The sequence below is a fragment of the Quercus robur genome, chromosome 12 (assembly GCF_932294415.1).
Source record: "Quercus robur chromosome 12, dhQueRobu3.1, whole genome shotgun sequence".
Classification (NCBI taxonomy): domain Eukaryota; kingdom Viridiplantae; phylum Streptophyta; class Magnoliopsida; order Fagales; family Fagaceae; genus Quercus; species Quercus robur.
The window spans coordinates 236,998-248,838 of NC_065545.1; the positions used below are offsets into that span (position 1 = coordinate 236,998).

The 11,841-nt window shown below is 34.6% G+C and overlaps 1 protein-coding gene across 2 annotated transcripts; it reads right to left on the reverse strand.

The window, feature by feature from the left end:
- Positions 1 to 1,230: 1,230 nt before the first annotated feature.
- Positions 1,231 to 11,093, reverse strand: LOC126708609 (flowering locus K homology domain-like). Of its 2 annotated transcripts, none has more exons than XM_050408419.1 (7): positions 10,949 to 11,093; positions 10,036 to 10,325; positions 7,271 to 7,520; positions 6,685 to 6,833; positions 4,938 to 5,195; positions 3,499 to 3,693; positions 1,231 to 1,580 (listed from the first exon to the last, which is right to left on the reverse strand). In XM_050408419.1, exons 2-7 carry the CDS (start codon positions 10,312 to 10,314, stop codon positions 1,395 to 1,397), a joined length of 1,317 nt encoding a protein of 438 aa, XP_050264376.1. In that variant the 5' UTR covers positions 10,315 to 10,325; positions 10,949 to 11,093; the 3' UTR covers positions 1,231 to 1,394. The 2 variants fall into 2 exon arrangements, with proteins under 2 accessions (XP_050264376.1, XP_050264375.1); XM_050408418.1 differs by having other exon boundaries at positions 4,938 to 5,201.
- Positions 11,094 to 11,841: the final 748 nt, after the last annotated feature.

Below are 11,841 nucleotides of genomic sequence, written 5' to 3' on the forward strand. Positions count from 1 at the left end.
ATCCCTAAAACATGAAGTAATAACAGTAGTATGAGGGATGAGCATTCCCTTCATAATAGTTGTCATATACACCAGAATCTAGTGTAACTTTGAAGTCTGAATTGTGTTTACAACCAGACCACCAAACACTAGATTCTTAAAGACCCAAATTTCCTCCCTACCATGGGCACATTTCATTTTGTATGAGACCCAAAAGATGAGCAACATGCTTTGTAAGAAAGACAATACAACTTTTTGGATTAAAGAAGGGGTAGATTTCAATAATTACTCTTAAGGTTTGGGCTAATGCCAACTAGGTCTAAGATATTTTAAAAACTTATCAATTTAGTCAACTTGGTTCCTAGACACCATTACGCTCGTTATTTTTCTCTCCCCTCCTTGGCTCTCAATCTCACTGTCGCTCTCCTCTCTAAGGCAATAGTGGTGGTGTGTAGATTTGGGTTTGAATTTGGTGGGTGTCCCTCAAATCTACAGTAGCTAAGTGGTTTGGGTTGGCTGTGGGTAGTCGTTTGCAATGATTGTGGGTCGCTGGTGGTGGGTCCAAGTTTGCCATGAATTTTTTAGATGTGAGTTTTTGGTGGTGGTGGTGGATTTGTTGTGAGGGTTGTGAGTTCCGATGCAATGGAGGTTTTGCTAAGGGTTTTGGTACAGGTTTGTTTTGGGTTGTGGCTAATCCAAGGTTAGAGAGAATGGGATGAGAGAGGAGAGAGTCAAGGAGAAAAGAGTAACAGACCTAACGGTGTTTAGGGATCAAGTTTATCAATTTTGAAACTTCTAGACTTTTTTAGCATTAGTTCAAAACTTAAGGGTAATTTATGAAATTTATCCTAAAAGTAGATGGACAGTATTGCAAAATATACGGGAATTGAAGAAAAAACTTACAAGAATGTTTGGCCAGCACGAACATTGTGATCAAAGGGTCATTCACAGATTCACACTAAGAATATATGAAATATACCAGATCATCAACCAGAATAATGCCGAATTTCCTGATGCCCACATACACAAGTAGCTCAGAAAGAATAAATATTCCAAGTAATTTTGAATTCTTCCAACCGCCCTCCCCACCCCCCAACAAAAAAAAAAACCCACAAAGGAAAAAACACAAGCATTATTACTCCACCGTTGAATGTGTTGAACTGTCCTAAACAGCCTATAAAATTCAGTGCTAGCAGCAATAGACCAGTAAGAAAAAGACCAAAGTAGCAATAAGGATGAGGGAAAGAGAGCGAAGCTAAAAAGCACATTGCCACTTTTAACAAAATATATTTAAAAGAATGAACAATAAAATGTCACCAAATTCAGAACATCAACATATCAAATTATCTGGTATTATCCAGTTGATACGGCACAGAACAATGTTTGCAAAATACCTACAGAATTATATCAGCATCTCAATAACCGTAATCATTGCCATACACTGAACCATAGTCTGGGGCAGGTGCATGGCCTGTGTGTCCAGCAGTGGTGGGCTTTGAAGTTGCATAGGAAGGACCATAAGATGGAAAAGCATTATATCCCTGACAGATGGATCCCCCAGCTGGGTTCTGTGTAGAGCTTGCAGCTTCAGCCATGAAATTCTGCATCATGCAAATAGGAAGAAGAGGCTATTAGATAAAGAAAAGGCGCTGCAGTGGTGAAGGCAAAAAAAGAAAGAAAGAAAGAAATAACTGAGTAATTCTACCTCAGTATTACATGGTTGTGTGGTTGTTAAAATGCATGCTTAGCCTTGCTTAAAGCTTAAAGGTTTAAGTGCTGCACTTGATTGAAGCAAAAGCTTGTTTAATGAAGCTTTTCTGGTGCTTTTTAAAAATGTGTGCCTAGGCTTGCTTAAAGCTAAAAGGTCAAAGGTCTAAGCGCTACACTTGATTGAAATGAAGCTGGATTAATGAAGCGCATCATAGGCGCGCTTCTCCAGCACTTTTTTTTTTAAAAGAATAAAGCACAAATAAATGCACTTTTCTTTTACTTTTTAGCAATAAAAAGAAGGGACTAAAATAAACCTCCCAAAAAATCAGCAGCTTATTTGTTGTTATTATTATTATTATTATTTCCATCAGACCAAACTTCGATTTGTGTGTATCAATTCCAGCAACGCCAACCCATGAACCAAAACCTCTTTGTGCCACCCAACCACCAAACCCCAAACCAAAATCAACCATACCTTGCAACCTCCAGTCATAACCCAAAAGAAAAAAAGAGAAATTTTCAAGTTGAACCCACCCATTTCAACCATTAACCCTAATAACGGCTACCTATTTGGTTTAGAAAAGTTGTTTATTACTTTTTCTTTGTTATCAGTAATCTTAGCCTTTCTTGGAACAAGTTATTTAGAAGTCCTAATCCTTCTAGGAAAGGATATAGCAATAGCCTATATAAAGGCTTTATTGTAGTAAAATTCATAGCAAGATAGAGTTTACTAAAAAAATTCAGCAGCTTATTTTAAGCTTTGAATGTATAATTGCATTCTCCTACCCTTTCTTATTTTTTTGGTTGAGAAAACTGCCTTCTCCTACCTAAGTGTGAATAATTAGGAAAACCTAGGTGTGATTACCACTTCATCTTTCTTTATTTCTCATCAAACATATTCAAGATCTAATCTTTTCATACTTAAACCCTTGAACATCAACCCTTATTCAAGAACCCATCAAGATATCACCAAGAAACCTAATTTAGTGCTGAATTCCTAAAGATCCCACAACAAAAGTGCCTATTGTCCTGCATCATCCCCTTGCTTTTGCATCATCAAATCCATCAAAGCACTAGGTCTGACCAACTGTTTGCTGGAGATCTCAAGTTTTGGGAAAGCCAACTCACAACAGTAGGCTAATCTCAGCTCCTCTGTTGTCCTGCCTCTAGTTTCCAAGCCTCGCACCATTGATAAAAGCTTGCTAGAACACAAGGCTAGGGTGTGCTTATTGTGACCGTTAGCCAAGCTGCACTACTGCAACCCAACCAAGGCTAGGGTGTGCTGAGGTGGCTTTCTTAATGCCACTTACAATTTTTGTTTACTGTAATTAAGTGACACATAAGCATTTTGTTACCAATGCCAATAATTTTGGCCTGCCTGTTATGTAACGACAAAATGAAACCACCCCTGAAATTAAACCTAAATTTTTTTACTTTCTTATTTTTTCAAGAAAAAAAAAGTACAACAGAACTATCACTATAACAAACAGAGTTTCAACATATGACTGTTACATAATTTTTAGAAAATTACATCAATTCATACCCTACATATTAAAAGTCCAAATTACAGGGAAACAAATCAAACACAGATCTGAAATACAGAAACAAATACACTACAGCTTTGATGCCATTATCAAATCCAATGACAGGTTTAATTTCAAAAGTACAATATAAACATAAGAAATACAAACTAAAAATAAGATTGCAAAACAAGGGAACCAAAAAAAAAAAAAAGCAAATCAAACTGGAGGTAACAAGAGAATAAAGGCAACTATTGCACACATGGAAATCACAGGAATTGTAGAATACCTGTATTAACTGTTGAGCTGTTTGTACTTGTGAAGCAGATCCATTTATTTCAACAGTCATCTCCTCAGGCATACCCCTTGTTTCCTGTATTGCAATAGTCGCCCCACTGGCACGACGTATGTAGCTTATATTAGAACCAGATATCCCAATTACAGCATCTGTATATAATAGAGGAACTTGCATGTGGTGCGTAACCTACAAAGAAAAATGTAAACAGCACATATCAGAAATAATTTTGTAACAGAATAAGCCTAGCCCTCAACAAGGTCTGACATTCTCTCATTCTCTTTGTTTTTTCTTTCTGGGTTTTCAAGACAATAATATGCAAATGAAAAAAGAGCAGTTGCTACTTGCACAATTTACTGTGATTCATATTATTGGGAAAATACCCTCACGCGGAACGCCTTCCTAAACAATTTTAACATTATATTCAACTGCCACTTAGCAGACTGAAATAACTGACATCATAATTCATAATAAAATATTCATTTCACAGCAGCAGTTTCCTCAGTGAAAGGAAAGTACAAACAATATTCCGGCACAATGAAGCTTCAAGCAACCCTCTAGCATCAACATCAGTGGCCCAGTCCCTGATTCAAGAGTGTTGAAGCCTCAAAGGACACCAGGTCCAGTTTGTAGAAGAAAAGCATTATTTTTTTATGTAAGTATAACTGGAATTTCAGTTTCCATTTTTCTTTTAAATCAGAAAGATTCGGAAAAATTAAGATCAAATAGAAAAACCAAATCTAATTTAATCAAAATTTGTTTAGTGTTAAAATTATTAAGTATTTTATTATTATTATTATTATACCAAGAATGTCTCCATTGAAAATACCAAGAGATGCCAACTAGTTAAGTTACAAGGCTCTTTTCTTATAGAAGAAAAGCATGTCAAAAAATATTTACTCTTCCAACATTTGAAGTTATAAATGCTACCCACGATTTTATTTTTCAACTAAACCTAATATCAAGAGTGGCACAATGAGTTTCTCAAAAAAAAAAAAAAAAAGAGTGGCACAATGAAGCTTTAAACAATTCCTTTTTTTTTAATGAATAATAAAGTTTTATTGAGGAAAACTCAATATACAAGAGAGCTACTAAGAGAAAACAGTCAAGGTATAGTACAACTATCAATGAAAGTGAACAAAGAGGAAGAAGATAAGGTGGACAACACAGTCATCCACTCATACAAAGTACACAAGAATAAAGCTTCAAACAATTCTAGCCCTCTACCATCAACATCAGATCTTATTATGAAACATTTGTGGATTTTAATTAGAGAGAAATACTTTGAAATTAATAAAGTATAACACAGGACTTAATTGATTAAAGTCCTACAGAAAGAAAATCTTAGTTTCCATAAGTTTACTGCAACCCCATTAGAGAGTTACCCTCATATCTTACTAAACACAGTCAAGATCAAAGCAAGAAGAAAGCACCTTGGTGGCCACTAGCTGTTGTGGCTGGACACTGGATAAATGAATCCCCATAGAAGCATCCCTTCCGTACATAGGACCCTGCCAATGCTGATTATCCAGAGGTGGAGCAGGCGAATAATTGTCATATTGATGTGGAGGCTGCACATATTGAGGATTAGGTGCAAAATCAGGTCCGGCACCAGCATTAATTGGAAAACCTTGAGGAGGGCCCCAGGACTGGTGTGGGGGAATGTTCTGGTTTGCTTGAAATTTTGGCATCTGCATCTAACCAATAAAAACAACTATACAAGTTATATTTTATCCAATATGAATACGACAAATAATAAACCACCTCATCTAAACAAACAATTGACAAATTTGAACTATCCTAGACTCAATATGAATTTAAACTGGGTCAAAAAAAACATTTAAAAGTTCATTTAAACTCAAAAAAGTTCAAATACTCCTGGTTTATTCATACACAACAACAAGGCCTTAGTCCCAAATTGCTTGGAGTCAGCTATGATCCTCAACAAGATTGCAAGGTTGATCACATGTATTCTTTTCATCCATTCTAATCCATATAAAGTCATAGTCTTTCTTACTTTCTTAATTTACATGTCCTTTTTAACTACTACTAATGTGATATTTGGTCTTCCTTTTTTCGTTCCCTCAATTTGAATCAACTCACTTTTTTTTACCAATGAATTAATTGCTCTCCTTTGCACATGACCAAACTATCTTAAGTGACTTTCCTTAGTCTTTTCAACAATAGGGGATTACCCCTATCTTTGAGCAAATTTTCTCATTTCAAATCCTAACTTTCCGTGTATTTCCACTTATCTATCTTAACACTCATTTCAACTACACTCATTTTCTGAATATGTTACTTATTAACAACCCATGTTTGTTACCATAGAGCATAGCTAGTCTTATAGAAATCTCATAAATTTTCCCCTTTAACTTAATAGGTATTCTAGGATCACACAATATTCTGGATGCGCTCTTCCACTTCATCCATCCTGCTCTTCTCCTATGATTCGCATCATTTTTGATCTCTCAATCTTTATGAATTATTGATCAAAGAAATTGAAAGCTCTCTCTCTTTCGTATCTCTTGACATCGAGTCTTACTGCCCCTTTATATTATTTTAATTTTTTACTTTTACTAAACCTACATTCCATGTACTCAATTTTAGTCCTACTTAATAAAAAACCTTTAAGTTTGAATAACCCCCCTAATTTCTAACTTGGCATTGACTCCACTTCTAGTTTCATCCACTAAAACTATATCATATGTGAAAAGCAAACACCAAAAGATTTCCTCTTGAATCACTTTAGCGAGCTCATGCATCCCTAGAGCAAAGAGATACTCCCGGTTTATTCATATAGATCCATAAAGTTCATTTTGGCCCCAAACCATTTTCAGTAAAGCATTACATGCTTATATATAAAAAGATAATTCAAAAACATTTCAAACAGGAAATTCAACTAAGGCTTCACTTTTCCCTACGTTGTACGTCTTTCAAATTTAAGAAAATAGGGTGGATGTTTTGAGCATCTAACATTCTAGATCCCCAGGGAAGTAGGGAACTACACCCTTTTAGTATTTGTGTCATCTAAGCCAAACTAATCCAAACCGATGTTACCCTTACCTGGAATGGCGAACCACAGCAAGTGAGCCAGTCAACCAGTATATAAACAACAGTGCATGGAAATAGAAATCATGATGATTACCAATCCCAAATAATACAAACAAACGAACTTACTTGCATTTCAAATACTCCGACAATACTGCGGTCAACCAGGAATTTTCGGAGATGATTTAAAATCAGTTCAACTGCTTTGTGCACACCAGCAGGTTCCCCATGTACCTCAACAATACTATCATCTTTCAACACAAACTTTGGTAGGTGTTCTGCACTAAATTACTACAATATTCAGAATATTAAAGCAGCCTTTCTGTGAAGATTTCACATTCGAAAACAGTAAACAATGTAATAATTTAAAAAAAAAATAAATAGTTCTTTATATGTTAGGCCATGCAGAAAACTAAGAAAACAAATGCAAGGCTCAACTCACAAAAAAAAAAAATTTGACTACGTTATCTGGTATGTGATAGGCATAAGGAGAATATGGCAAAAGAGCATGTGGAAAACAGTACTCAAAGTCAACACAAAGGGTCACAGTGCTTGAATAGAAGTGACAAGATGTATAAAATGAAAGTAAAACCTTGCGAGGGGGGGGGGGGGGGGGGGGAAGGGTGAGGAAAAAGAAATAATATTTCAAAATCTTCAAAGAGGAAAAAAATAATAATCTAACATTTTTATATGGAAAATAATATTTTTCAAGAACCTGCACTGAGAACCCGAATAGTACAATTTGAAGCATCTTGAATGGACTTTATAGTTGAACCCTGCTTCCCAATCAGACTTCCTGCCTGAGTATCTGCCACTAGAACCCTTGTGATAATTGTGCCCACTGCACCAGATGTAGCGTGAGCAGAGTTGGTGTCTACATCGATGATTTGTTTATGAACTCTCAATAAAGCATCCATGGCAGGAGAAAGAGGAAGATTTAGCTCTTCCTTAGCAGAAACCATCACCTTAGAAAAAGGCCAGAGAAACAAACAGTGAAATTAGCAACATCATCAGACCATGATTCATTTCATAAAACTATCCAGTGGCAGAATCCAAAATCAATTCATGCATGACAGATAAGAAAAAGTCCCAAAAATTATTCCACCTTTAGTGGACCTTCTAATCCTTTCAAACACACAATTAGCTTCTTACAATAACACAATTAATCATCGGTATTATAGCATTTGGAAAGAAGTGTTCAATTCCATTCATGATTCATCTATTCATCCAAACAATTCATATCAATCTTAAAAAACATCTTTCAATATTTCTATGAACAAATTTTCATAGTCCTAAAAATTTGAAACTGTTACTAAGAAGGCACACATCCAAGGGTCCTAAGAATACAATTTTAAGGTAGTCCATTGGGGACAATAAAAATGATTTTAACTAAAACATAACAATTACTAAAAACCATGCCAATGGTGTCTCCCAACCCAATGGTTTCTTTTCCTAGCAAGAAACCAACTTCATTATCAATTTCAAGGTTTTTGAAGTGGTGGTGGGAGAACAAGCACCAAACACCATTGAGTGATGTATACATATTAAAATATGATAAGAATACGAGATTTGAGTAAAAGCATTTTAAGATTAAGTCACACATCTCTGTACACATTCTTCTATGCACGTTATATTTTGGTTAAACTTATAATTTTCAAGTGACAGTCTTTAGTCTATTCAGGAATTAATTATTTTTTATGCCACTCCAGTAGCAGAATTGTTCAAGAGATATTTCATATTTCTATACTTTAGTAAAGGTTTTAACAACCTATACTTCCATGCTTCAATGTACTTTGTGCTTATTAAAGTGTGAAAAAATTGAGAAGCTTGTTAGTAATACTGCATCATACTGATGACAATTTAAGATTTTCCTAGTACAAAGTTTAACAATGTCCGGCAAGACACCAGTCGACCAAGTTCTGTAATTACCAGATACAGAGAATGCTTCTCGATACCAAACTCCGCACAACATATTCCAGATTGTTAAGTCAAAAGGAACTTTTCAGCACTTGTAATGCTCAGAACAGATCCCTGCAACCTTGATCTTTGGTTCTTCTAGTTTGAAGCCACTTTGGTAATTGATTTGTTGCCTTAAATTTGCAAAGAACCTGCACACATTCATTTTGGTTATTGTGACAAAAGACACTTTTACTTTGGTTCCATACTTAGCCTCTGTTAATTTAATTTCACCTTCCAACTTACTTCATCTTCATCTTATTGTCTTTTATTGTTAACAACTATTTAGTAACCCAACGGTCCCAATTTATCACTTTCTTAGCAGCTTTTTTAAATACTGGAGTGAACATATTTTATTATAACCAAAGCTGTATATCTGTTGTTAATTATTTGCTGGAATTTAGGCTAGCAAGATAGTTAGTCCATTTTTTGACCTTGATTGTAGGCAATTCCCTAAGCAATAATGGATTCCTGCACATATAGTTCATACAGTTCTACATTCGGGGGAATAACAGAAACAAAAACAATAGAAATATACAGAGAAACAAGATTTGAAGGGTATGACAAGTTAACATTTAATAGCAGTGATATTTCCAAAAAAAAATAAGCTCCATGCATCTACCTTTATGCAATTCCAACAACAGGGAAAAAAATCTAGAAGGAGATTATAGAAAATGACTTACAGCAATTGATTGCAAGAAAACAAGCAAAATCAAGACAATAAGAATTTGATGGTACAGTATTGTACAAATCTATTAAGTTGACCAGAAAAGGATTGCTATAAGACTAGCTATGGTGGTACAAAACGTTTAGACTGTTAAAGCAACATGCTTATCCAAAAAAAAAAAAAAAAAAAGAAGCAACATGATCATAAAATGAGCATAGCCCAAACGGAAATATTAAGATGGTATGAGGAATAACAACAGGAAAGATAAGAGAATGAAGTTATCCTTTCAAAGGTAGGAGTAACTCTTATTGAAGGAGGTCTAAAAAAAAAAAAAGGAAGAGTTGCTTATGATGGTTCAATTGTATGCAATGCAAACTGATTGATACATAGTGAAAAAGAGTGATTTATTCAAGTTGATGGAGTAAAAAGAAACAACATGGGCAGAAGTAGTAAAGAAAGATATGTTGAACAAGGAGGCAAGAGCAAGCACAATTTTAGATAAGATAAATGACAAAAAAGAAGATGTGTGATGTGACTAATCCCAATTAGAATGAGAAACCATAGCCAACCCCAATTTAATTAGGATTAAGGCTTATGTAAGTCGAGAACTGCCCAAATTCATACCATAAGAAACATGAGAACAAGAGTACTTTTGACAAAAACCATAACTCATTCACATATAAAAACCAGGATAAATATTCAGTACAACCATCAGATAGTCAAGCATCTGGTAAGAACATAAGTTGATTGATAATTTAAGTTTAACAACCACTGAGGTAGACAGGAAAACTACCTCAATATGCCCAGAACATAAATACAAACCCCAATAAAAACGACACTATAGAAAAGCAACTTACTGCTCTTTCTGATGTCCCAGGAGGACCATCAAGAATTTTAACCCGAGCCTTTGTCTCCTCAGTGATTTTCTTAATGAATTCTCCCTTGCGACCAATAATACCACCAACCTTTTGCACAGGAACTAACATCCTGAACACATTCTCTCCAGGCCACCCAGGCCACTTTTTTTCTTCACCTCCTTTGAAATCAAAATTATTGTCAAATCCTTGTGTCTGTGGAGGATGAGAGCTCTCAGGCATATCACCTGTCTCATGCCCATTTAAATCTTCGCTACCCATTTAAGTGTTTTCTGTGAAAAATCAACCAATGCAAACTGATTAATATGTATATCTATCAACAAACACATTACAGAATGATCTCAATGTATGTATCAGACTATTTACACTCCTACGTACATTTTCCTCAAGCAAGTAAATGAAACATTAATGCAGGAAACCCGAGTAGGAATAATTTTCACCCAAAATGCCCAATAATATCAAAGAATTTTACATTACCACAATTGCCAAGCTAAAAAATACTGGCAGTCTGAGACTTTTAATGAAGAAGTTTATTTTTCTATATTAACAATGCAAATATATGTTTTGCAATTTCGTATACAAAAATTAACATGGACTCAGATCTTCTTCTTTAAATAGAACCAAATCAACAGAACATCAAAAAGTCTCAATTACACATTCTATTCATTTATATTCTAGGCCACCAAACGGATCCTAACTATCATCTGTCAATCAAAAATGCAAATAAAGTAAATAAAAACCCTGGAGAGCCGAATGTATATGTATATCTATGAAACCCTAAAGAGAAAACAAATTGTAAAGGAAAAAAGGAAGAGAATGAAAAGCGTAGAATATACATATACATATATATGAATAGAGTATACAGTGAGTGAGTTTGAGATTGCATTTTACTTACAGAGAAACTTGGGTTGTACACTACAGAGTCAAAATCTTTGGCAGAGAAAAAATGGGCGGGACGGGAAATTGCAAGTGCAAGCCAGTGCAAGTAGTATATGGCAAAGTGAGGTTTTGTATTTAGTCCTTTCACTTTTGCTATATTATGGAACTTGCCTCAATCTTTTCTTATTTTATTGGAAACCCGCTTTCTAACAAAAAGCTTCTTCTTTTTTTATTTTTCTTTTTCTTTTTCTAAATTTAATTTTGGACACTAATCAAGTGATATATTGTTTTTATAAATATAAAAAACCTAAGTTAAAGAAATCATTTGGCATAAATTAAGAAGTTTGAAGTTTAACACAAAAACTCCAATGGTAGTTGACATACGTTGGGTTGGGCAGAGGATTCTAAACTTGGTGTACTCAAAATGTAGCACCGGCTATCAAAAATGCAAAGAAGATGACATGTTAGGCAAATGTTCAATTGCATCATCTTCAAGCTCTGCAGGCTCAATCACCACAAATTGAACTGGGCACACCATCTCTCTCTCTCTCTCTCTCTCTCTCATATTTTTTACTTCTTTTAATCTATGGTTCATATTTTAACTTTTCAATTATTTTATTTGTGGTTTAGAGGTTAGAAATACGGGAATGTGAATGTGTTATTGAGTTTACTATTGTTTTATACCAACATAATCCAAATAGTTAGTTGAAAGAATTTCACATTATTAGCAAACACTTATTTTTTATCTTTAAAATTGTGTTTTCAAAACACATGTTTAAAAATCACTATTTTTAAAGAAGCCGCACTTTTCAGAAAAAAAATTTAAAAATAAAAATAAAAAATCCTTAGGGGGTGTTTGGTACACCATTTCAAACAATAATTTTCAGTTTTTAAACAACATTACATATA